Source organism: Rhinolophus ferrumequinum, chromosome 8 (genome assembly GCF_004115265.2).
Source record: "Rhinolophus ferrumequinum isolate MPI-CBG mRhiFer1 chromosome 8, mRhiFer1_v1.p, whole genome shotgun sequence".
Classification (NCBI taxonomy): Eukaryota; Metazoa; Chordata; class Mammalia; order Chiroptera; family Rhinolophidae; genus Rhinolophus; species Rhinolophus ferrumequinum.
In genome coordinates, this window is record NC_046291.1 from 63,725,518 (window position 1) to 63,753,126 (window position 27,609).

The following is a 27,609-nucleotide window of genomic DNA, read 5'->3' on the forward strand; positions in this document are numbered from 1 at the left end:
AAAACAAATGACTTCAAAAGAATGCATGTTGTTCCAGTGTTTATCTGCTCAGAACGTTCATTTCAGAGGTTTACTATGACTTAATGGAAAAGAATAAGATTTCCCATTTTTGTAAACGTATTGTACTATCAGTAGAGCATTCTGCCTATTTCTTAGTATCTGTTCAGAAAACGTTTAAGACGATGTGATTTATCATCTTGTGAATGCTTAGGGAATTGATGTGTGTAACTTCCATTCGCATTTTTGGGGGATAATCTGAGTAAGGCCTCTGTCCATGGATACAATGGCCCCTTAATTTTTCATTTTACCTTTTGTCTTCCCTTCCCCCCTTTATTCTATTGCTGTTTTTTTTTTTCCCTAAGAAGATATTGCTTCTTTTTTATTATATGTTCTGACTGTCCTATCTGCAGGAAAGCATTCCGGCAATATGCACATATCAACGTGCGCTATATCTAGTTAGAAATATTTATTGCTCATAAAGATCCCAAGTGAAGGGGGTTCTGCTGATGATAATGGAAGTCACTTTGTTTTACAACTTTTCCCATTTAATCTTCTTGTGATCTCTGCTTGACTCCTCTTTTTTGCCTCCTATGTAAGTAAAATGTAATGAGTTTGTATGAAGAGATTAAAAGTACTGCCAAATTATTTAAATTAACTGTTATTGATTCTGTGCTATACCTAGAAATGACTGAGATGATGGGGGAGAAGTATTCTCATTGAAGTTTTCCTGTTTGGGTGCTATGAGTTAGGACATCCATAATCTGTAATCACTTTTATCACACTCTGTAATCACTTTCATTAATTTTTGTTCTCAGCAGTGGTCTCCATTCCATAGCTCCAAAAGTGTTTTATTCTCATTAAACAACAACAACAACAAACTTTTCAGTCGTTACTGATCTATGAGCATTTCTCTTGAGGTTCTGTTCATTAAAATCATAACTCGAAGGGAAACAGCAGAGCTGTGAGGTGTGTGGCTGTGCTAGTATGAACTTGTGAATTTAAGAATAGCTTACTAATGCTTATTTAATACACTTCCCCCATTTTCTCCCTCTACACATCATACCACCCTAATTACAGGAAAGGATTCTAGATAACTCTTCTCTGTAATCCATTTCACTTGCATTAATTAGGGAAATGCCTTGTTAGGCAAATGTGCTAGATATTTTATTTTTAACCATAGCCCAAGATAAGAAAGTTCAGAATTGCAGAATCAAAAGTGGAGCCATTTGTAGGGTGAGTGACTTTATGGAAAATCCCTGATACTGAAATTAAACTTAGGGCTTAACAGAAAGTTGTCTCAACTTTCTTACAGGATATTTGTAAGATCACAGATTTCTTTAATAATGAGTGTTATAGAATACCTTCTATGAGTTTAGCATTGTAGTGGATTTTATAAGTTATAAAAATTGTATAAATGACCTCAGAAGGCAAGAAGCATATAATCGAATTGGAAAGTGGAATGTGCATGACAAATGGTTAATAAAAAAAACTTTTTAAAAAATTAAGATATAATTGACATACAACATTATGTTAGTTTTAGGTGGACCATATAATGATTTGAAATATTATGCAAAATGATTACCACAAGAAATTTAGTTAACGTCCATCACCACAAATAATAATTATTGTTATTTTTGTGGTGAGAACTTTTAAGATTTACTCTCTTAGCAACTTATTAAATATACAATACAATATTGTTAACTATAGTCACCATGCTGCATATTACATCCCCATGACTTATTTATTTTGTAACTGAAAGTTTGTACCTTTTGACCCCCTTTATTTTGCCCACCCTCATCCCTCCACTTCTAGCAACCACCAATCTGTTCTCTGTATTTATGAGTTCTTTTTTTTTTAGACTAACATATTAGTGAAATCATACAGTATTTGGTATTTGTCATTCTCTGTCTAACTTATTTCACTTAGCATAATGCCATCAATGTCTGTCCATGTTGTCACAAATGGCAGGATTTCCTTCCTTTTTGTGGCTGAATAATATTCCACTGTATGGATATGACACATCTTCTTGATCCATTCATCTCTATCAATGAACACTTAGACTGCTTCCATATCTTGGTTATTGTAAATATGCTGTAGTGAACAAACATAGGGATGCATAAATCTTTTCGAATTAGTGTTTTGGATTTCTTCACATAAATACCCAGAAGTGCAATTGCTGGATCATATAGTAGTTATATTTGCAATTTTTTGAGAAACATTCATACTGTTTTTCCGTGGTAGATGCCCAATTTACATTCCCACCAACAGTGCACCAGTGTTCCCTTTTCTTGCCAACACTTGTTATCTCTTCTCTTTTTGGTGATAGCCATTCTGATAGGTGTGAGGTGGTAGCTCATTGTGGTTTTCATTTACATTTCTCTGGTGATTAGTCATGTTGAGCACATTTTCATGTGCTTGTTAGCCATTTGGATGTCTTCTTTCGAAAATATCTTTTTAGGTTCTACGCCCATTTTAAAATTGGATTGTTTGCTTTATGTCTACTTAGTTGCATGAGTTCTTTATATATTTTGTATATTAACCCCTTATCAGATATGTGACTGGCAAATTTTTTTTCCCCATTTGGTGAGTTAGCTTTTCATTTTGTTGACGGTTTCCTTTGCTGTGCAGAAGCTTTTTAGTTTGATATAGTCCTACTTGTTTATCTTTGCTTTTGTTTCCTTTGATTTTGTGCCAATCAAAAAAAAAAAAATCATCACCAAGACTGATGCCAAGGACCTTACCCTTTATGCTTTCTTCTAGAAGTTTTATGATTTTATCAACCGAAACTTTTTATATAAGATAAAATGCTAAAGGTACTTTTAACATATACTTAATAAATATTCACTGTGTGCCACGCACTGAGATAATTTCTGTGGGAGATAAAAAGGAGAATACATCAGTACCCTCTACCCACTGGGAGATGATAGCTATACACATATATAAGCCTAACCTTTCTCAAGACCTTAATTCATAGACTATATTCCTAAGTCAGAGTCTGGTATTCTGAACTATTAAGTCCTATTGCAGTCTAAATCCTCCTTATTTCCTGTGAATAGTTCAATGCTGAGTTTAGGTCCTACCATCTGTGTGAAACCATAATGATTTCAGTGTATCATGTTGATAAAATTGTCAGAGAAACAGAGAGGAGAGGTATGTGTAGGGAATTGTTGAGCCTAAAGTTTCCTATTGAAATTATAGAACCCCAGAAGTAACATGCAAGGTGGCAGTAATCTGGATTCAGGGTTTAGACACTAAACGTGTATATGGTTGCTAATCTGAGTTTTAGACATTTATTCATCTACCCAAGAAATATTCATTGAGCACTTTGGGTGAGGCACTGTTCCAGGAGTGGGGTTAGGACAGTGAACCAGACCATGTCCCTGCTATCATGGAACCTATGTCTAGTGAGAAACACAGACAAGAAAATAAGTCAATTGATCAATGTATTTTTCCAGCTTTATTGAGAAATAGACATACATCCCTCTATGTTTAAGGTGTACAGCATGATGGTTTGATTTGCATATATTGTGAAATGATTACCACAATACATTTAGTTAACATTCATCATCTCATATACATTCAATGAAAAGAAAAGAGAAAATTCTTGTGATAAGAACTCTTAGCATAATAATATAATTTTATATAGTGAGATGAAAATAAAGCAAGATGGGTTAAAAAGTGACTGGTTGGTGTCTATTTCAGACACTATGGATACAGGTCAGAGATGAGATAGACAAGTGTTGGGTCAAATCATTAAGAAGGGGCCCTGAATAATCTTGAAGGACAGATGAGCAGGAGTAAAGGCTTTCATGCAAAGGCCTGGGATGGGCATAAACATAGGTTTTCAGAGTAGGGAGGAGAGAAAGAGGCAGAGAAGGAAGAGGAAGAGCTAGCCTGTTTGCTCTGGTGAATAATAGGAAATAAGGTCAAATATATAGGGTTAAGTATGCCAAATATACATAAAAAATTGAGTCCTCCTTTAGAATACTTGGTTTCCAAATAAATAAATAGCCATAAAAGCCACTTGAAATGGTAGCCAATGCAATGCTACTACTATTAGAATCTTGAGCACGGAAACAAAAATATGTGAAAATAATCTATTAGGCAAATGTGTATAAAATGGATTCAATCAAAGAGACACTGAAGTCATCAGGAAAGTCAGCTAGAAAGCAATTGCAGCAATCCAGGAATATAGTTAGATTTGTGTAGCATTTATCCTTTCTTATCTCATTTATTTATCCAACCCAATATATTTATTGAGCACCTATTGTGTGTCAGGTGGTGTGTAAGGCACTGAAGACAAAATGGTGAGCCAATTAGATATGTTCCATGTCTTCATGGATATCACAGTCTAGTGAAGAAACAGACATTGGCCATATAATCACAAGCCTGAATGTTTAATTTCAAACTATGATAAGTACCTTGAAAGAAAAGTAAGCAATATTATGGAAACATGCAACTGGGGGACTTTACCTCATGTGGGGTGGGTGGGTAAGTCTTCCCTGACAGACACTGGAGCTAAAATTTGGAACATAGTAAATATTGATTAGGAAAAGGTATGAGGGAAGCAAGGATAAGGGGAAGAACATTTCAAGCAAAGAAAAAAGCATGTACTATGTTTCCCCAAAAAGAAGACCTAGCCGGACAATCAGCTGTAATGCGTCTTTTGGAGCAAAAATTAATATAAGACCTGGTCTCATTTTACTATAATATAAGACCAGGTATAATATAATATAATAAAATATAATATAATATAATATCGGGTCATATTAATTTTTGCTCCAAAAGACGCATTAGAGCTGTTTGTCCAGCTAGGTCTTATTTTGGAGGAAACACGGTATGATATCAGGATTTGGGGGAGTAGGTAAAGCTTTGCTCAACTCCTATGCTTACATCAGAATTATAACTAAACTACAGAACAACCATCATTGAAAATCACCTGAACTCTAGCTGAATCAAAGTCCAACTAAGGACATACAGAAGTAGCCACCTTGAGACTGGTAGGAGGGGCAGAGGCAAGGAAGAGGCTTCCCCACCCATGAGTGATCATTAAAAATCAGGGATATCTCAGTTGTGGATGTCCCCCCTAGGAGGAGTGAGGGGTCCCAGCTACACACAGGGCCCACCAGCCCAGGGTTTCAGTGCTGAGAAGTCCCCATAGCTTCTGGCTGTGAAAACAAGTGGAGACTGTGGCTGAGTGAGATGAAGGTGGCTGCAATCACAGGTGCTCCTCTTAAAGAGCCCATGCACAGATTCCTCACTGTTGGACTCACTCACTTTGAGCTCTAGCATTAGGGCAGCAACTCAAAAGGCTCCAGGGATATACGGGGAGAAACTGAATTGTCTGGCTTCAAGGCAAGGGCTGGAGGGGCAGCTTTCTCCCAGGAAAAAAAAAAAAACTTGCTGAGAAAATGCATTGTTTCCCACTCCCAGCATGCAGACAAAGGCAGCCACCTTATGTGAATTCCCGTCAACCTGATTACCGCCAGTCGTTTGCCCTGCTCTGGTGATTTCTTAAGACCCCACACCACTCAACTTTCAGGCACACCCAGGCCACTTCTAGGGGCCTCTCAGACAACAAGAAGCATACCCACAGTCACATCATAGGTATACCTGAAGGAGAAGACAGAGAGCAAGGAAGTGAAAACGTATTTGAAGAAATATGACAGAAAACTTTCCTAATCTGGTGAAGGAAATAGACATATAAGCCCAGGAAATGTGGAGAATCCCAAACAAGATGAAACCAACAAGGCCCACACCAAGACACATCATAATAAAAATGACAGAGTTTAAAGACAAAGAAAGACTCTTAAGAGCAACAAGATAAAAGCAGGTAATTACCTACAAGGGAACTCCCATAAGACTGTCAGCTGATTTCTCATCAGAAACTTTGCAGGCCGGAAGGGGTTGGCAGGAAATATTCAAAGTGATGAAAAGAAAGGACCTACAACCAAGATTACTCTACCCAGTAAAGCCATCATTTAGAATTGAAGGATAGATAAAGAACATCCCAGACCAAAAAAAAAAAAAGGCTGAAATTCATCACCACCAAACTCAGTATTACAAGGAATCTTAGAGGGACTTCCTAAAGATAGATAGATAGATAGATAGATAGATAGATAGATAGATAGATAGACAGATAGATAGATAGACAGATAGATAGATAATAAATAAATAAATAAATATGAATAATGAAATTGTAATAACTATATTTTTATGAACAATTACTTTAAATGTAAAGGATTAAATATTCCAATCAAAAGATAGGGTGGTGGAATGGATAAGAAAACAAGACATATGCTGCCTACAAAAGACTGACTTCAGATCCCAAAACACACATAGACTGAAAGTAAAGGGATGGAAAAAGATATTTCATGCAAATGGAAACAAACAAACAAACAAAAAAACAAAAAAAGTTTGGGTAGCAATACTTATACCAGGCAAAACAGACATTAAAACAAAGACTATAACAAGAGACAAGGACCCAGGAATCCCACTTCTGGATATTTTTTTCAAAGAAACACAAAATGCTATTTCAAGGGGGTGTGTGTCTCCCTATGTTTATTGCAGTATTGCTTACAATGGACAAGATGTGGAGGCAGCCTGGGTGTCTGTCGATGGATGAATGGATAAAGAGTAGGTGGTACCTACTTATACAATGGAATATTGTCCAGACATGGAAGGGGATGTGTTCTTGCCATCTGCAGCAGCATGGATGGACCTGGAGTGTATTGTGCTGAGTGGACTATGTCAGACAGAGAAAGACCGATGCAATGTGATTTCATTTATATGTGGTATTTAAAGAGCAAAATAAACAAACAAACAAAACAGAAACAAACTCATAGATACAGAGAACATTTTGATCCTTGCCAGATGGGAGGGGATTGGGTGAAAATGAGGAAGGGGTTAAGAAGTACAAATCGGTTATTACACAGTAGTCATAGGGATGTAAAGTAAAGCATAGGGAGTATAGTCAATGATATTATGACAATGTGGTACAGTGTCCGATAGTTTCTGGACTTACGGTGATCACTTCTTTAGGTATATAAATATAGAATAATTATGGTGTACACCTGAAGCTAATATAATATTGTATGTTAGCTATATTTTAATAAAAGTCTTAAGAAAAAAGAAAATAGCATGTACAACATCTATGTAACTGGAGAAAACGTGGCCTGTTCAAGGATCTCTGAGATGGCCACTGCTCTTGGAGCACAGGTGGTGAGTCTGTGATTGGTTGGCGTTTTGAGTTGTGGCTGTAGACATAGGCAGGGCCAAACCTTGGAGGTCCCCAGTTGGGAGTTTAGACTTCACCTCAAGAGGAGTGCAAACCATTGAAATTGTAGGCAGTGCGATGCAGATGCGGACAGGGAATGAAACAAAAGTGGACGCATCCTTTTAGCATTAGGATGGGGGTATGAAGTTGGAGAGAAGTGAGTGGGTCCAAGAGATAGTCAGAGGCACAGTCAACAGGTAATGGATTCTATATGCAGTGTCAGGCAGAAGGCAGTGTTAGGAGGGTTCCTGAGTTTCTGGCTTGTGCAAATTGATGGTGTTTGTACAGCAACCCTGTAAGATATATACATATATGTCATTGTTGTCCCATTTTAAATTAATCTAGGCAGTTAAACAGTGTACTTCGGGGACTACCATGAGTAAGTCACTGAGGTAGGACTCCAGATCTGGTTTATGACTTCAAAACCTGGTTCTCTCTTCTATACATTCTCTGGGTTGACTGAAGAAGGAATGCCTATGGCTTAATGATGGAAACACAATAGCTTTGGTCTTTACATCCCAGAGCCATAGAATCTTACCATTGGAAGGGATTATAGAGAACTTCCTGCTGCATTTTTAAAGCTTCTTTGACTGTGACCTACAGTGAGGTAACTATTTTGCATCATGAACACACACCCACACACACACACACACACACACACGCCACAACACACAATTTCTTGAAAAAACTTTTGTAAACAGCATTAGTATAATGATGAGAGGCACTCTGATATTTTCTGGTCTGTTCCCTTCCATAAAAAAAATGCTTGTTCCCATTCACAATGTCGATTTCATTATCCACTAATGAATTGTGACTCCGTTTGAAAGATTGATCTAATCCTACTCATTTTTTGAAAAGGATTTGAGGCCCAGAAATGGGAAGTGATTTTCCTAGATCTCATAGTCAGCGGGCTAGTGATTTCCTGTTAGCCCCGTTTTCTGACTCTATCATACAATTTGGTTTTACCAGTTCCTTAAATAAAATTGATATGTTTTTAAATTTTGTCCCTGAAGAAAAAAATATCTATTAATAGTTTTCTGCTTATTGTCATTTAGTTTGTTTCTTCCTCTACAAGTCTTAACCTTTATGCTAGGATGAAGACTCTCTAGGAACCAAGTAAATGAAACTGCAAGATTTTATTTGAAAAGAAAGGACATGAAACAGTCAAGATAATAGTGCCTAATCTTTAAGATTCTGAGAAAGACTAATAAAAAAGCCACTGAAAATAGAAAGCAGTTATCAAAGATAGGTGATAAAAAAAATGGACTTATGAAGTCATCCAAGAAACCAAGGGACATTTGTGAAACCAAGAGGAAAAAACCAAATCTTTCTGCTAAGCAAAAATGCCAAGGGGAGAATAGAAAGTTTTAATAACCTGTGTGAAATCACAGGTACTGCGTTACAGGAGTGAAGTTTAAACATAAATGCAACACAAAAGATAAAAAAAACTTAGTTAGGTAATATTGAAAAATGGTGGGACATTTGGAAAGAATTTAATGGAACTACCAGACTGTGAAAGATTTAACAAAATGAAAATTTGAAGTTTACTCAGCTGAACTGAATTTAGAAGCTTATAGGAACATTTATGGAGAAGACAGAGAAAGGATTTGCTTGCCACATTTTTGCACATGTCCTTTACCATTGCTAGAAATATGAGCTAGTTGTTGAAAGTCCTGGAAAGGTTTTCTGGATATTTTCCCCATCAGACAAGCAGAGGTAGAGCTTAGGAAGCACAGAAACAGCTAGAACTGGGGATTGAGAGCAAGGATCGAGAGTCCTATGGTGGTGGAGTCAGAAAACAGTAGCATGTCTGGTGGCGGTACCTTTTCTTCCTAAAGACCAATCCAACGGGGAGAACGGGAAACATTGTCAATGTAACTTCCAAGTCTTAGCCCCAGAACTGTATCCATGCATATACCAAGTATTTCTTGAATTCTTACTAAGTGCCAGGTGCAATGTTAGACTCTGAAGAGAGACTATGAATAAGACAAGTTTGGTACCTGCCCTTAAGAAGTTTGTAGCCAAGTGGAAGGTACAGGCAAAACCAAATGCTTTGATGCATGCTATGATAGAAGAGATGGACAAGGTGCCGGGGAATTAGAGAAGAGGTACCTGACCTGGAAATGGTGCATTAGGGAAGGCTTCTGGAGCAAATGATATCTAAGTACCAGTTGGCCAGATGAAGTGTGAAGAAGATAGTTTGCTTGTTTCAAGAATTACATCACACTATGTATTTAATGCCTTCATAAAGCCTAGGCCTGGCACAGTATAAGCCTTTATAAATGGCATTTTTAAATACTATTGTAGGTTATAAGACACTGGCCAGATGGTACTTTTTCTATACGAAACAACACACATGACATCATGTTTCCATAAATACGGCTGATAGAACTCAGTATTAATATTTAATTGCCTATTATTATTTAACAGGCTTATAAAGTACTGACATTCCTCATTGCAGTTCATTTTGCTTGCAGAAGAAAACTGCAGAGCATGTCATATATCGTGTATGATTTCTCTACATAAGAAAAATATAAAATGGGATCAGAATAATAGATTTTAAACTATAGAAAAAAGGTGAAGGGGCATGTGGTAAATAATACTGTGATAAGTTTGCACAGTGACAGAGGATTACTAGGCTTAGTGCAATGATCACGTTTAGGGTATATAAACGTTGAATCGCTATATTGTACGCCTGAAACTAATATATTGTTGTATACTGGCTATACTTAAATAAAAATTATTTTAAAAGAAACTGTAGAAGTTACCTGATCCAGTCCATCCCTTTAATACATGAGAAAGTGGGTTGGCCATTTGCTCAGAGTCACAGTGTTGTTGGTTAGTGGCAGAAATAAGACAAGAAAAGCAGGTGTTCTGGCCAACAGTTTAATACCGTAATCCTCCCTTATTCTCAGTCTTGCTTTCGCGGTTTCAGTTACCCACAGTCAACTATGGTCTGAAAATATTAAATGGAAAATTCCAGAAATAAAACAATTGATAAATTGTATGCCATTCTTAGTAGTGTGATAAAATATTTTTCTGTCCTGCTGTATTCCATCTAGGACTTGAATCATTTCTTTGTCCAGCGTCTCCATGCTGTATACACAGTACAATAAGATATTTTGAGAGAGACCACATCCACATAACTTTTATCATAGTATGTTGTTATCATTGTTCTATTTTATTATTAGTTATTATTGTTAATCTCTTCCTGTGCCTAATGGATAAATTAAAGTTTATCATAGGTATGTATGTACAGGAAAAAATTATAGGATATATAGGTTTCAGTACTATCCGTGGTTACAGGCATCGACTGGGGGTGTTGGAGCATATCCCTGCAGAAATGTACTCATCTCCTTTGTATCACGTTGCCACTTGTAATAGAATTTTTTTCAAAGCTCTCATCTTTGATATAAAATTTTGTTAATATTGTTACCTTGATGTTAATTTTCATTATTACCTTTGAAGTTCTCATGGGCTTCATCTTTTTGTTTTTCTAATACTTTATTCACTCTGAGAATTTGTGTGTTTTTAATTTCACTTGACCCATTTTACTTTTACATTAAGAGCAAGGAATATATGTAATGCTACTAAGCATTTTTATTTTAAACCCTTAATTTATTATTTGCAATAGATGAACATATTTTAAACTTTGTTCTCTGTTAGGTTAAGGTTTCATTCAAAGACTGTATCTCAGGCAGGCATAATGTTAACTAAAGACCTGGAAAAATGTCATGTAGTTAATAATCCAAATAATGCTTTCCTTATAACACGCTTCTGACTGCTACTATGGTAATGTTCTTTCATGGTTATTGTTGTTACACAGTTATGTTCACTTGCTCTGTTTAAAGCTATATAATTAGCAAACACTGTAAAATAAAACCACTCAAATGTTCTTCTAGGATATTCTTCCTTTTACTCACTGTTTGCTCTGATGTCTTCTGTACTTTAGCCTATTGTGCTAACATTGATTCCTTCGCCGACCTGCTGGCTTTCTTACTCTTGGGCATCTCAAAAAGACCATAATCGGTTGTCATTCTCTCCACATGGGAGCTGTCCAGATCCCTTGGCTGCCTCTGTGGGGATCTGTTGGATAAGAATTTTTCAATAGCACCCTTTTCTCACCAGATTCTTCACCGCATTCACTGTGCCTTCTGAAAAACCACATTCAGCTTACTGCCTGGACACTGATCACGGCAGAGCTGTTTTTCATTGTCAAGATCTCACAACTCGAGCTCCTTAGGATATAATAAGGCTAGCTTCAACAACCGTCTCTCCTTTTTGCTTCATGTGTTTTGGAGGTATGGTTGGAATTACTGATGATGTTGTGAGTTATTGATTTCAGGTGAACCTCTAAGGGTCCCTGACCATTCTCATGATTTCAAACTTAAGTGGAAGCAATTTTGTTTCTAAAGGCTGATGCTGACTTGCCTGAGAGTTTTGCTTTTCTTTTTTTCCCAGCATTTCATATGTTGTTTGATTTCTACAACCCATTAGCTTCTGAACTTGCATTTGTTTTATGATTCTATGGTGTGTGTACCCACTGAAAAAACTACCATAATCTTATCTTTTCTGGAGAACGGAAGAAACATCATTTAGATTGCAAATGACAAGGAAGGGTACATTGTTGGATAAAGTGGGTTACCCCAGTTTTATTGGTCTGGTTATTTTCTTGTTATCCTTGCCTTTGGAAACAGAAATCTTCTCCAGTTATAGATATTTACTTATGCTTTGGCTTCTTTAAATTATGTGACATCACTTATACAAATGTCATTCAATGATAATTCCCATAAGTTAGTCTTAAATCAAAAGGTGAGAAGAGTAGTTCCAAAGTTCAAACTTCTTTCTATTGTAGAAGTAATCTCAGTACTCAGAAAGGCTGAATGTGTGGCATTTTTCTTTCCATTAGTTCAGTGCATCTCAAATCTTCCTTCCTACTCTGAAACCCTTGAGAATACAGTATTTTATTATACAAATATCTTTGGACATGCATTATATTTTATGATTTATTTTGGGTTTTTTTTTTTTAACAAACTTTTTAGTGTGGAAAAATTTAAATATATACAAAAGTCTGTCATCACTCAACTTCAACAGTTATCGACTCAAATGTCAAATGTGTTTCATCTATAACCTTCCCTCTTCTCCCATGGCCCATTGGGTAATGGTGAGCAAATCCCAGACGTCATATCACTTTACCTGTTAGTATTGCTTTAGATATCTCTAAAATTAGAAAAGACTCTTTTAAAAAGCATAGCCATACAATAATCAAACCTAAAAACTTTAACAATTTTTCCTTAATAGCATTAACTAAGTAAATATTGAAATCTTTCTGTTTTATAATTTCTTCTTACATTTGGTTTATTCAAATAAGAAACCAAATATAATCCACATATTGCATTTGGTTGGTATGCTTCTTAAATCTCTTTTAATCCATAGTTATCCTTCTTTTTCTCCTTATAATTTGTTAAAGTCCTTTAAAGTTTTCAAATATCAATTTTGCTGACTGCATTCCCATAATGTTGTTTAATATGTTTCTCCTTTGGCTGAATTTCCTGAAACCCGATCAATCGATCTAGGGATTTGATCATATTCATTTGTATTTTTTGATAAGAATAGTTCATAGGAATGTTGTATACTTCCATCAGGATGCCAAAATGTCTGCTTGTTTCTCTGTAATGTTCCGATTGTTCAGTGGGTTCAATTGTTGCCAGCCTGATCCATCCATTATAAAGTTTCTCATCAGTTATTAATGTGAAATTTTTAGTAGCCACTGATGATAATGAATGAGGACTCATTGTTTCATTAGGTGTTTCAAAATGGTATATTCTAATACTGTCATTTCTTCTCCATTCATATGGTTTCATTTAAAAGTGTTTAGTTTGGTAAATTAAATAGGAGGTAATTATTGAGCATGTATGATGTGCTAATAGTCTGCTAGAGAGTATAAGGGGAAGACAAAACACATATATATCATCGGCTCTGCTATAAATAAAAATAGAAATATTATGCTCAAAACAATTAGAGAGCAATTATGGTATGTCAGTGAATTAAGAAAAGAGAGATGAGCATGGGTTAGAGAATGTTTCATGGAAGACATGGGACGTGTGCATTTTATGAAATAGGGGGAAACTGAGGGCATTCCCAGTAGGGGAATAGTTTAGACCATGCCATGGGGCTAAGAACAAGAATGGCTGTATAAGAAAGGCACAGGAAAAAAACCTACATATAGATTACACATTAGCTAAGCGTTGGTGGGGAGTGAGAAAGCTAAATTGTTCAGGTCCCATTTGGAGGAATTGATGTCGCCTGTGAACTGTCTGGTATTGTTCTAAATACATTTGGCAGATAGACTTTGGGTGGACTAGGGAATTACAGTGAAGTAACCTATGGGAAGTCCAATAATTTAGAAATCAATTTGTCATAAGTAAACGCTCATCTCATCTTAAGAAATAATACGGCCCAAGTCACATGTAAAATGTAAAGAATTAGTCATGTTGATAGGTATACATCGTAATCAAAAAAATACAAACTATACACATACTTGTGGTTCCACAGAACAAACCAGGTTGTTTGAAAGAATAGGCAGGTGCACAGGACTTGGTGTGAAGCTGTGACAAAGTTAAAGATGTTGAGTTTAATTTTGGAAATGTTATGTTTTGGGTGCACATACAAATAGTAAAGGCTTTCTATTAATGAGATTATACTGTAAATGTGTTTTCACACCTAATAATATGTTGTGGATATTTTCGATGTCGATGAGTATAGATATGTGACATCCTTTTTCAATGGCAGTCATTGTATGTAGGTACATAATTAATTTGGTGCCATAATTAATGTCTATTGCCAATCTTTAGACTTTCAATTTTTTCTGTTGAAGCAGCACTGCAGTGAACATTCCTGCGGATACATTTTTGTGCATTTGTCCAGTTGATTGTCAAATAACTTCCTGAAAGTGGGGGCATGGGCCAAAAGTTATGCTTATTTTATATTGTGATACATATTTACATATTGCTCAATGTCCTCCACAAGTGCTGTACCAATTACGCACCTACCAATACCATTTCTCAGTACCTGGGAGGTTCTTTTAAATGTCTTGAAAAAATTTTTTCATCTTCATTTGGGCTGACTTTCCTCACTTATAAAATAAGGAAGATGAAATATATCAGGTATTTAGGATCTTAGGACCATTTGAAAATTTTAAAATCTGTTGAACAGAAAAGAATTGTTGTTTCAGAAAAACACACCTGTGCAAAAACACAGACATTTTCACATGCTATTTATGAGAATTCACAGACCATTTAAGTCAATTCACAGAGTCCTTAGGATTTCACTCCAGGAATCCAAGTGAAGAATCTCTGAATGAGGTTGCTTTCTCCTTTTAACACTAAAGCAAACGCATATCTTGCTCACATAACACACACATATTCACACAGTGACATGCACACAAAGTTCTAATGTGTATTTGGAAAAACTTTGACATCTGCTTGATACAGAACCTAGTCTCGTTGTGATCTGTAAAATCACTTGAGTGTGTATAGTTATTGGAATGAATTTCTACTTATTTCAGGTTCTTCAGTGGCGAGCCCACCAGGAAGAAGTAGCAAGACTGGAAATGGAAATTTCTGCCATCAGAAGAGAAAAGGAAGAGGAGAAAGAGAAACTGTGGAAGAAGAAGGAATTGTTACAAAGAGAAGAGAAGAAAAAAAAAGTATATAATCTGCTGTTGCATTGAATGTGTGAATGAATGTTTAATTGCCTGATTGAGCTTTGTTTGATATTGGTGTTTGGCACAGAATTCTCATAAGCAGTTCTTAGAAAGTTTTGTAATGTTCTAGTGCTGTCTTGCTCCAGTTCATAGGAGCTTGAAAGATTTGTGGACGTGAAGGAGAACCCACTTTGACCTGCAGAAGCACAGGTACGTGTGAATAGAAGAGATGCTGTTGGTGAAGGAAAGACAGCGTTTGTGATTGTCATTAAGTCTTGTACCCAGTAGGAACATGGCAAGGACAAGGCTTACAGGGCTAATTTTGGTTGACTGCAGTGCAACAAAATGACTGTCAAAAGATATCTGAGAAAAAAAGGCATTTTGAAAGATGGGAGAGAGACCATTGTGAGCTAGTAGATGTGCTCTTGCTCTTTGGTCTGACACCAAAACAACAACAACACAAAAGGTACTGGAAGGAATAATGAAACCAAATAATGAAACCAAATTAAGCCAAATTCATGGTCAACCTCTTGGCAATTGTACAGGACCAAGGCATATGTTTTATTTTATTTTATTTTTAAAAATACTTCTTAAATTTAGACAGTATATTTTAAAAGTACAGAGAATGATGTGATAAACTCATTAGTACTCATCACCTAGCATTTTAACTGCTAATATTTTTCATTCTGTTTCAGATGTTTATTCTACAGATAAAGTTGAAATCCTCTTTTGAGGCTATACTCGGTACCATTTCCCTTCTTACCTCTCCAAAGGAAACCTTGATCATGAATTTTATTTTTATCTTTCTAGGCCATCTTTTGCTTTTAATATTTTAACATGTAGTTTGTGACTTTTAATGTTTTGCATGAAGACTATCATACTGTACCATTCTGCAGCATGTACTTCATTCAGCCTTACATTTTTGAGATATACCCATGTTAACACACAGAGACCTAGTTTACTCCTTTTCACTGCTACGTAGTGTTCCATTATAGAACGAGGCCACCACTTATCCCTTCTCCTAGTGGTTGACATTTAAGTTTCTAAAGTTTTGTTCTTACAACTGTGCTGTATCAGCCATCTTATACGTGTCAACTGGGGCATGTGTGCAGAGCTTCTCTAGGGTACACCTAAGAGGGGAAGTACTATATTGGAGGATTTGTAAGCTTTCAACTTCATAAGATTTTTTTTTATAAGATATCACAACTTTTCTTTTTGCCTTTTGCCAATCTGATAAATGTGAACAGTATCTCATTGTTTTAAATCGGATTCCCCTGATCGCTTGTGAGATTGAAAATCTCCTCATGTTTATTGGACAATTTCCTTCCTCTGTGAATTGCTTATTTTTTGTCCATTGTCCATGTTTTCTTTATTCATTTGTAGAAGTTCTTATATTTTCTGGATACTGTTTCTTTTTATCAGTTATACGGGTGGCAGATGTTTTCTTCCATTGGTCATTTGCCTTTAAATTTTGCCTGTGGTGTCTGTAGTTTCATGGAAGTTAAAAATGATCAAGTAATCAAAGTTCTTAAACTTTTCCTTTGTGAATTGTGCTTTCCTTTATGAACTGTGACCTGGTGGTGAGAGCATCTCTACAGAGAGGTCTTACATTTGCTTCTGCTAAGGGCCCTATGCATTGTGCTGGCCTGGAGCCAGTTTGTATATTAACTTTGAGAAGTGGGACGTACGCTGACAGCTCGGGTGGGCACTTACTTAGCACTGACACACAGCTCCAGCCTGCGTTCTGTACTTGACACCGTTCTTCCTCCGATCGCAAGCAGAAAGTGAGCCCCTTTGTCACTTCCCTGGGGAGTGTTCATGGTGTATCTAGTTCCCATTTTGTGTATGGAGAAGCCCTACCTGACTTCTTGCTCTTTGTAAGTACGTAGCTTGGTTCCAGTTCCCATGTGCACACGTCCCACAACCAATATGAAAGGCCCAGCCGCCAGCTTCTCAGACCCAGCTCAGGTCCAGGTCTCCCCAAGAGACCCTTGACTTCGGCTCCCTCTCACTGCTCCGACTTTGAGTTCCATCTTTTTTTTCAGTCCTGGGACATTTGTGTGCGTGTGTGTGTGTGTGTGTGTGTGTGTATTATAGTTTGTTCAAAATTTCTATGTGTTTAAAGTGGGAAAGGAGGTTTCTATGTTAACTCAGACATACTGACCAAAATTCTGGCTACTCTTATATATACTAACTACAAATCTAGATTCTCTGTGTTAACTATTTTATATGTTGGATACAAATTTCAGTTCTTCAGTGCTTGACAGAAAACCCCTAGAGGAAACTCCCCCTTACTTGAGACTGGTGCTCTGCTTTTCCCCATCTGTCCTTTCCCCTGCCCGGTTTTCTCTCCTCATAAAAGAGCAGCAATAGAGATAGAGAAACTATGCCATGCGTAAAACCCCACCTTAGGATTTCTGAACAAGAGATCGTCTTTGTCCTAATTCTTCTTCCCAGCAATTTATCTTGTAGGGGATATCTTTTAATACTGTCTTTTTGCTGGAATAACATTTTGATTTGTATCCAGTGCCAAAGTTTATCCTGATAGGTGCCCAGATCCTTTCAAATATACCTTTAAGTTATTGAAGCACTCTTTCTTCTGTGCTTTAAAACTCTAGTTGAACATAATATTCACAGTTCTGATGCTTCTATCTCAAGACTCAAGGAAAGTTTTGATTCATAAGCTGTTAGGTGTGATAATGGTAATATTTCAGAAATATCTCTCCATTGTTGAAATTGTTATCAAGATAAAGTCAAAAGATGATGCCTTTCCATAAACTATCTCCAGGAGCTATTGTAAGAAACAAAATCACTATACTAGATGAACCTTAAAATGCTCGATGTGTAATATTGGTCCCAGCACCACCCTTTTGCTAGATGTGGCCCTTTGAGTGTCTTGAGTGCCATCAAATTTGTTCTGCATCACAGCATTTTAGGAGGTTTTGTTACTGCCTGATTCCTGCAGTTCTGGGGGCTCCAAGGCAAAGGTGATTTCAGCCTTGCTCCCAAAATGGAGATTTCAAGCAAGACTCACAAAAAAACATATCCCTTCCTTGGTCTCGCATGTCACAGTTCTCTCCCAAGTTTAACCAACTCCTACTTCAGCATTGAAATCACCTACATGGCATGACTGAGGGGTGGGGCGCATTCTCAGAAAAGTCAGCATAACTCCACTGGCCATGAGACCTTCAGCCTTACCTTAGAGATGTTTTGGGGAGGAATCTGTCATTTTGTGACCTCTTAGCCTCAAGTGACATTGCACCAGTAAATGCCAATAGCAACGCTTTGGCAGAACTCCCTCTCGTCCTTATGTGACCTGGCAAATACCCAGAATTATATTCATCCTGCAGATACCTGGGGAAGAGGGGAAACAATGTGAAACAAAAGAGGGTAGCCTATCATCCACAGAAGGCAGCCCAGAAGCTGCCTGGAGCTGTGCTGCTTCTCAGAAGCTTCAAGAAGCCCAGTGCTTAAGAGGGAATCCACAGTACCTTCCCAATTCAGATCAAAGCCATTCTCTCTGTGGGAATCTTTGGGTTCTCATGAGAGCAGTTCATCATGAAATCATACAATCTCCTCTCCAGTGTTTTTTAATCTAATAATATACTGATCTAAAGGAGTAGGAGTGGGGAAAAGGTTAACACAGAAGAATGATATAAAACAAATTCCCAGACTTTAAACTCTGCATCCTCAGGATTATTTGGACTTAAAAGGGCCAATGGAAAACACCTGTGATAGGCAGGCTTCTAAGATGGGCCTTAAGATTTCCGCCCCCCTGCGAGATACATGTGCTATATAATTGCCGGGACAGTAAATACCATGGATTCGGTTATGGTGTATGGTACACACAACCTTGAGAAAGGGAGATTCCCGGGTGGGCTTCACATAATCACAGGCTCTTTAAAAGCCGAGAGTTTTCTCTCGCTGCTTATAGAAAGGATAATCAGAGATTTGAAGCACAAAAAGGACACGACCCACCATTCTTGGCTTGAAGATTGAAGAGGTCACATGCCAAGGAATGTGGGTGGCCTCTAGAAGCTAAGAGTGACCCTAGCTGACAGCCAGAAAGGAAATGGGAACCTGTAACGTACAGTCCTGTAACTATAAGGAACTGAATTCTGTACAAAACAAGAATAAGCTTGGAAGCAGATTTTTTTCTAAAGCTTCCAGATGAGAATTCGGTTTTGTCAACGCGTTGATTTCAGCCTTGTGATATCATGAGCAGAGAGCCCAGCCACACCATGCTGGACTGCTGCCCGATAGGATTCAGAGCTAATAAATAAGTATGGTTTTAAGTTGCTAGGTTTTCGGTAATGTGTTACACAACGATTTAAAAAACCAATAGAGATTTTGGTATCCGGAAATGAAATGCTGCCAAAACATATATCTAAAAATGTGGAAGTAGCTTTGGAATTGGGGAGTAGGGAAAACCTGGAAGAACTTTGAGGGGCATAGTTGAGAAAAGACTAGAATGCCTTGAACAGATAGTAGAAATATGAATGTTAGAGACGTGGCTGGTGTGGGCTGAGAAGGAAGCAATGAACATGTAATTGGAAACTGGAGTAAGGGGGCATCACTGTTATGTGGTGGCAGAAAGCCTAGGGAGAACACTCCTAAGTAATGAACTTCATATGTGATGGGCTAAAAAGATTTCTAAAATGTGTAAACTTTCTAGGTGATTTCAATCAATCCAGTATAATTTATGCTGTTGATATGCTGACTAACACCAATTGAGTATCTGATTTGGACTTCTCTCTTAAACTGCAAATTCACACATCCTACTGCCTCAGATCTGATATGCCCAAATGTATTCTTGTTTTACCCTACAAACCTACTCTGGAGATAAGAGATTATTGCCAACAGCATGGCATAAAGAAAAGGTTGGGTGCAATAATACAAACCCTTTGTTTGATTCTCGAAAAGATAAAAAGATCAGAATACTCAGGGCCTTTGGGAAGTTTCAGGGCAATTTTTTTTTCTCAGCTACCTCACAGAAAGCCAAAAGAGAAAGGGGATTATAAGGGATTATCTCAAAAAGACCTGTGGGTGTGGCATTTGTCTAAAGGAGTGAATCCCTATAAAATCTACAATGGCTCACTTGATTCTTGAGAAAGCTTTATCAGAAATACTTATTGCTCATAAAACAAAAATTTATCACAAACACTGGCAGCTTGGACTGAAAGGGACTGAAAAAGTATGAAATGAAAGCAGACTCATGGACCCCTGCCCCCCAAAACAAACAATTCTAATGTCAAGAGGTAAGATGATGAAAGTGCTCAGGCATCTGGCATTCCTAGGACTTCCAGCATGGAATGAAACCCACCCCTCTGGGCTCAGGAGGAGCTTCCCTTCAATCCCCACCACCCTGCACATAGCATTGTGTCAGCTCCTAGTAAGACATATTGACTGTAAGACTGTGTATAATCCCTGGGGTCACTAAAGATCCAAACAGGAGGATCATTCTTTCACTTATTCAGTAAGTATGCACCAGTGCCTGTAATGTGATCCATATGACACTCAGTCCTTCATGCAAGTGCATGAGGTCACCCCACGCCAACAGAAATTGCCCCTTTTCTGGTGTGTTTTTAAAAGGATGTGTTTACCTCCTCTGCCACAAAGGTAATAAGCAATTCTTGGTTAGGTCAGTAGAAGCTCTTACTACTAATAAAGAAGGATTACTTTCAGCTTCAAGCTGTATGAATAAAACAAAAGGGTTAAGAAAGAAAAAGTAAAAATTCAAAATGGAGTGAACACATAGAGATTGCAATTAGTGCAATTAAGCATAACTACATACATTAAATTAAATACATATGTACATATACACAGTATATACAAATGTGTATGTTTGTGTTATGTACATGTAGACACATAAGTACAGCGTGGCTTTCCTGCCCCTCTCAGTGGGGCCTGATGAAGGCCTTAGCTTGCGGGGGTTAGGATGTCTTTGCCCTCACTGATGCAGAGACCTCCTCTTCCTGGTCTTACATCATCAAACATACTTTGGGCATCTGTCCTCACATTGGCTCGCGCTGCTCTGATTGCTTCCCAGTGTGAATGCTCTTATGCCAGTAAAGGTTATTAGTTTTGCCACATTTGATCAAAGTTTAGACCTAGAGTGTACGCTTTTTGCCCTGACTCCAATTGGGTTCCTCAACTCTCGTTTTATTAACTTTTTTTCTTTTTGTTTGTGGTGTTAATTGCTATTGTGTGCGTTTGTGCATCACAGGAACTGCAGGATATGAAACTGTCCTCTGCAATTTCCTTCAAATACCTGGGGCTAATTGCCTTTCATTTCCAGTAAATGTCCTGCTGCTGCAGAGAGAGGGTGATATAGATCTTTGGGATTTAGGTAGTGGGGAAAAGGACCTTTAAAATCAGAGCACTGCCTGGAAAACATCCCTGGCAGAAAGATCCCTGAGAAATGGCACCTCCTGGTCCAGATCTTGGTCTGTTTCTTCCAAATCCTTTTACCTCATGCTGCTCCTTTTCAACCTTGCTTAAAGTAAAGGGGTGTGTGTTTGTGTGTGTGTGTGTGTGTGTGTGTGTGTGTGTGTGTGTGTGTGTGAGAGAGAGAGAGAGAGAGAGAGAGAGAAAACTGGATCTCACTTAGACTAAAATGACCTAAGATATAAATATTATCAGCTTACGTAATATATCACTGAGGACTAACTGAATCGTGGACACAAATAAAAACAATGTGGCAGTATTCAATGAGGCATTGGCATTCAGATAATCTAAAATTGGCTTACAACACTTTTTTACGTTTTCATTAAATGGAGTCTATGGGATATTAGAACTCTCATAGACTCCATGGACCCTGAAAACATGTCTTTGACCCTCTCTGAAGAGTTTGATCTCTGCTCTGACATCCACTCACCCAAATCGCTCATCGCAAACACACTCTTTGCTACTAGAGCTAAAGTATCCCCATCTGGCTGAGGACCAATCAGCCAGATTGATTGAACTACTTCCCACCCCTCGGTCTTGTGGTTCCTTCAATTACTAACTCCTAGAAATGCAATTTTGCAGTCCAAGTTTGAGAGGATATTTTCCTTTTAATTATTGGTCCTTTTACTTGGGAACTGATGAAATACCCCAAACATGAGAGCTATAAAACCTAATGCATAAATCAACTATCAGGAAATTACAGTGGTCCAAAGCAGAAGAGAGTTGATGTATAATTTATGTAGAAATAATTCCAAAATAAACTCAGTGTTCAGACTTTATTTTCTGAGCATCCAATATCAGTCCTCTGAATAATATTGTATGTCTACAGAAATTAGTGTAGTGTGGGAGATTAAATTATCCAAAAATCATATAACTTTCAAATATCCATAATGTTCCTTGTTTTGTCATTAAAACTTGGAAATGAACATTAACACAAGCTTCTTAATTAACTAATTCTAACCTTCTGATATGAGACTGAACATAGAGTCAACCCTCAGCGTATGAGACAATAGGTCCCAGAGAGGCAGATGGTAGTCCAAGAACCTCACTTTTCTGGTTTCAACTGTCTTTTAAAACTGAAATTTCCTTTGGAACTTCTTTTTAAAAAGTAGAAAAACTGATGATGGAATCTTCCTACTCTTATCAAGACACAGTTTTTGTTTTTTTTTTTAGAAAATTCAGATGGAAGGAAAAAATAAAAAGCCTGGATGATCAAGAGCCAGATATATTTATTTTTCTGTGAAATATTTCCCAATAGGCACTTTTAGAAGAAAAGTCTTAAAAATGAACTCCAGGTGTCAATTTTGGGCTATATTTTCTGGGCAGGTCTCGATGATTCATGGGGATTTAATTTAACAGACACCTATACAGTGCCTGCTAAGGGCAAGTCACTGTTCTCTGTTCATTTCATCTTAACTACCCTCAGGGGTTCGTACAAATATGATATTCATGTTCTAAATGAAGAAACTGAAATACATAGAGCATACATAATTTCCCCAAAGTCATATAGCCATTAGGTGGTATAGTTAGGATTTGAACTCAAGCGGGCTAACTCCATAGTTCACGATTTGAAACACTGTGCTAAGCTGCCCATCACTGTGATTGCTGTTAATTTTATGATTAATCAATTTTGAGAAACCTCAGTTTCAAACTAGTTGCTTGAGGGTCAGTTTCGTGGTTTTGGTCCTGCCCTACTTTACTTACAACTGTTGAATCGATAAGTAATTCATCATTTTAACCCTCTTTAGTAGTATGCCTATAGAAGTATTTTATGTTCTACAGGTACACACAGTTTCACTGTGTCTGTCTCTTTACTCTTCTTAATATTCTCTCAGGATTTCTTTCCTTGGATTAATGAACCACTATGACTAAACACTTTACAAGAAACCAGACCATTATAGTTGGATCACACTTGAAGTGTTAAGTATGACGTGTGTTACAAATGGATTTAAAAAACCTCCTTGGTGCTGTTCTTTTGTTAAATAGACTGAAGAAACTATTAATGATTTTGATGTGATTTTCTTTTAACGTATCCACATCTTACTTCACAAGAGGAGAGCTTCCAATATCACATCTGCTAACCTATCAGAATCTACCCATTGCCCACCTGCCTTCCTTTTACAACGCATGGGGTATCTGTGCCCCTGGCTAAAGCCAGCCCCTTCTTTATGCACTGCATCCTATTCCTTCTCTCTTATTCAAGTTCATCCCAATCTCTCTCCCACCACCATTTCCCTCTTTCCATCTAGATCTTTCCTATTAACCTACAAATAAACCAGTATGCCTTCTATTTAAAAAAATACTCTCCCTTCACCCCACATCCCCTCCCTTAGGTAAATCACACCATTCTATAGCATATACACACTGTCTCTAACTGCTTTCTGGCTATTCTCGCTTTAGCCATTTTGTCCCTCCACTTAGCAAAGTGGTGCTCACCACGGTCATCATTGACCTCCGTGTTGCTAATTCCAGGGGTCAGTTCTCAGTCCTTATATAGCAATTACAGTACCATTAACTATATTCCCTATGCTGTATTTTACATTCCATGACTGTATGTATAGAGAGATGGTGCAAAAAAAAAATGTGTACACATTTTAAGAAAGAAAAAAACTGTATTAAAATTATACTGATGGTAACTACTTTGAGCACCTCTTGTAATTGCAGAAGTCAAAACGTGACTTGTATTCAACTTTTGTTATCAGTATATATTGCGTATTATAATTTTAATAGTTTTTTCCTTTCTTAAAATGTGTATACATATTTTGGCACATTGTGTGTGTGTGTGTGTGTGTGTGTGTGTGTATGGTTATAGTTGTTATTCAATATTATTGAACTTCAGCTTCAGGTGTACAGTGCAGTGGTCATACATCTACACAGTCTATGAAGCGATCCTCCTGATAAGTCCAGTGCCCATCTGGCACCCTACATAATCTTTACAACATTATAGACCTATATATTTATTGCAGGGTTATTCACAATAGCCAAGATATGGAAACAACTGAATTGCCCATCAATAGATGACTGGATAAGGAAATTGTGGTACATTTACACAATGTAGTATTACTCTGCTATAAAAAAGAATGAAATCTTACCATTTGCAACAACATGGATGGACCTAGAAAGCCATTCTTTTTATTCTTTTGTCTCGCTGGTTTCGCCTCAAAAAACTTGGATGGCTTCTCCTCATCATTCTAAGTCTTGGAGTGCCCTGGGGGCTCAGTCCTCTATGTATACTTTTCAGGTGATCTTAATCAATCCAGTGTAATTCATGTGCCATTTATACCAATTAACGTATCTGATCTAGACTTTTCTCTTGAACTCCAAACTTACACATCCCACTGCCTTAAATTCAATATGCCCAAAATGTATTCTTTTTTTCCCCTCCAAACCTACTCCTTCCCCCATATTCCTTTTTCTTAGCACAAGGAAACCTGTTCTCCCAGTACTCAGGCCAAACCCCTGGCTTGGTATTATTTTTGATTCTTATTTCCCCCCTGCAAATCCCATACACATACCTATTGTCGTGAATAGAAGGCTCTACTGTTCAAATCAGAACAATTATAATAACTACTTAATCTCCTAATTAATTTCTCTGCCTCCTCCTTTTCCATTCCCACTCTCTCCCTCCAACCTATTTGCTACATAGCAGTCAGAGTAGGTTTTTAAAAGTCACATCAGATTATGTCACTCCCTGAACTACGCTCGATATCTCTTGGATCTCATATCCTACCACTTTTCCCCTCACTCATCCTGCTTCCGCCATACCAGCCTACTTCCTCCTCCTTGAACACCCAAGCATATGTCCCCTTGGCCTTTTGCACTGGCTGTCCCCTCTGTCTGGAATTCTTCTCTCCCAGATGTCTGCACCACTCACTTTCTTACCTCATCCAGGATCCCAATCAAATGTCTTCAGAGAGAATATTCAACCTTGATTACCAAACGTAAAATAACATCCTCCTTCCCTATCATTGTGTCTACTTACGCTATTTTTTTCTTAGCATTTATGATCCTCCCGACATGTATTTATCTATTGACTGATTTTCCTTCCTCTTCTAGAATGTAAGCCCCCAAAAAAGGGGGATACGTCTGCTTCCTTTATTGATTTCTCTCCAGTGCCTGGCAGAAGGCCCTTAATAAATATTGGTTAAATGAATGAATTTAATGAACAAGCAGTACACAGCTATAGTTCGATGTTGAGGTATAAAGGAAAATGTGCCAAACTAGGGGGCCCTAACAGGGTGGCGGTCCTCGGGGAGGTTATGCAGGCTTTGTGAGATTCTGCCTCCTCAATTGTAAATGAAGTGTTTGGATTGAATGATTGCTAAAATCACCTCAGCTCTAAGAAATCATGATTGAATGACTCTGAGGCTTGATTACTTTTCACTTTTCACTCTCCCTGACACTTCAGGCTGTGAAATACAACATCCTCAGTCTATATACTTCCTTCTTAATGAATAGTGAAAAGAGAGAAATTAAACAAGATTACAGACAAATTCATTTTAGCAATATCAACATATGCCATGATCATTATGTAATATTTCAATGCTCACGCTGAAAATAGACCTTACTTCTGAAGAAGACATCAGAGTTATTTTTTAATCCACCTGGCATTTCAGTTAAGAGGGAGATAACTAAGGTGTTTACCCCATTTCTTGGCTCATCATGTTCTACAGACAGAAGACTACCTCACAGCTGAAAATAGCAGTTACCAATTGAAGAAGGCAGCTCTGTTACGGAAAAATGCTCACATAAGTAACCAAATTAGAAAGCACATGAAAGAGATTCATGTTATTTACTGATACCTATCGACGTCACTTACCTCCAAACAAGTTATTATAAAAGGTGTTAATACTGTTGTGTTGGATACCTTCCCCTTGGGTCCTATCTACTCTCCATTCTGCTCTGGGACCCAGGGAGTTGTCCTGTATGGCGCCCTGGCCCTCTCGCTTCTGATTGGTTTCAGTCAAAGTGGAACACTAGAGATAAGGACGAGGGAGGAGAGTGAGGTTGGGAGAGTTGTTCTCCCCAGCTCTTTGCCCTGCAGAGATGTGTTAACTGGCTGTGTCCTCCCGCAAAGGTGTCAACCCTGGTCAGGTGGCCCTCCCCACCCCACTTCTCTGACTCTGGTCTATGGGCAGTAAAGCAGTCAGTATACTGAATGGCCTCTTGAGATTGCCCTGCATTCCAACCCTCCTTTGTCAGTTGTCCCCTTATATTCTTCTGGATTTATCCTAATTTTGAGTGTGCCATCTGTTTCCTATTAGGAATCATTAAAATAGAAAATCAGTAAGAGAATGAGAGACAAAAAATTAAGAGGATGGGAATATAGTTATGTCAGCAAAGCAAGACTAAAAAGGGGTGCTGTAATTGAACATGGTTAAAGTTAAAAGGAAGCATTTAGCTCTTATTTGCTAATAATAGACAACATCTCAGCACATCAGGAGCTGGCAGCATGTATTAGGAAGGGAGACAAACCACCCAGTGGATAGCATTTTCAGTAGAAGTTTTACAGAGGAGTTTAAATCAATCCTCATTTGATATTGCATCAACCTTTATGAGGCCTATGGCATAAAATTAAATCATAGTTCTGTGAAACTTTTCTATAGAAAGTGAAAGTGTTGCCCCATACAAGGTGATAAAAAGTGAAAATGTTATATACAGGGATATAGAGTATTCTTGTCATTTGCCTTGATACAGGAATAGAGTTTGGAAATTTCAGGACTGAATAAGAGTCATGTCCCTTAGCTGTTCCTTCTAAATACTGATTTTTCTTGGCCAGACTTTTAAAAAATATACTTTTGTAATTATAAAATATTTTATGTCCATCGTAGATAGTTTGGAAAATACAAACAAGCATTCAAATTACAATAAAAGTTACCCCAAATCCTAAAACATCACCAAAAGGAAATTATTAGCAATGACCTCATGTTCCTTTTTCTATACACAGGGACTTGAGCATAACGAGAACCATACCGCATACATTTTTTTTAACCTGAGTTTTTTCAACTTATCAATATATCTTATATATTTCTCCCTGTTTTACTACCACATAATTTTTAGTGTTTGCATAGGGTTTCATTGTGTAAAATATTGCATTTAACCAATTTCTTATTTTCCGGTGTTATATTATTTCCAGTTGTTTACCATTTTAAGGCTGTAATGAACATACCTATATATAAAT

The 27,609-nt window shown here is 37.5% G+C and overlaps 1 protein-coding gene across 1 annotated transcript in view; it reads left to right on the forward strand.

The window, feature by feature from the left end:
• The window catches only part of CCDC148 (coiled-coil domain containing 148), a 224,129-nt gene that overhangs the window by 132,296 nt on the left and 64,224 nt on the right, over nucleotides 1–27,609 (forward strand). The window contains 1 exon segment of the mRNA XM_033112425.1: nucleotides 14,844–14,984. Coding sequence (XP_032968316.1) covers nucleotides 14,844–14,984 — 141 coding nt within the window.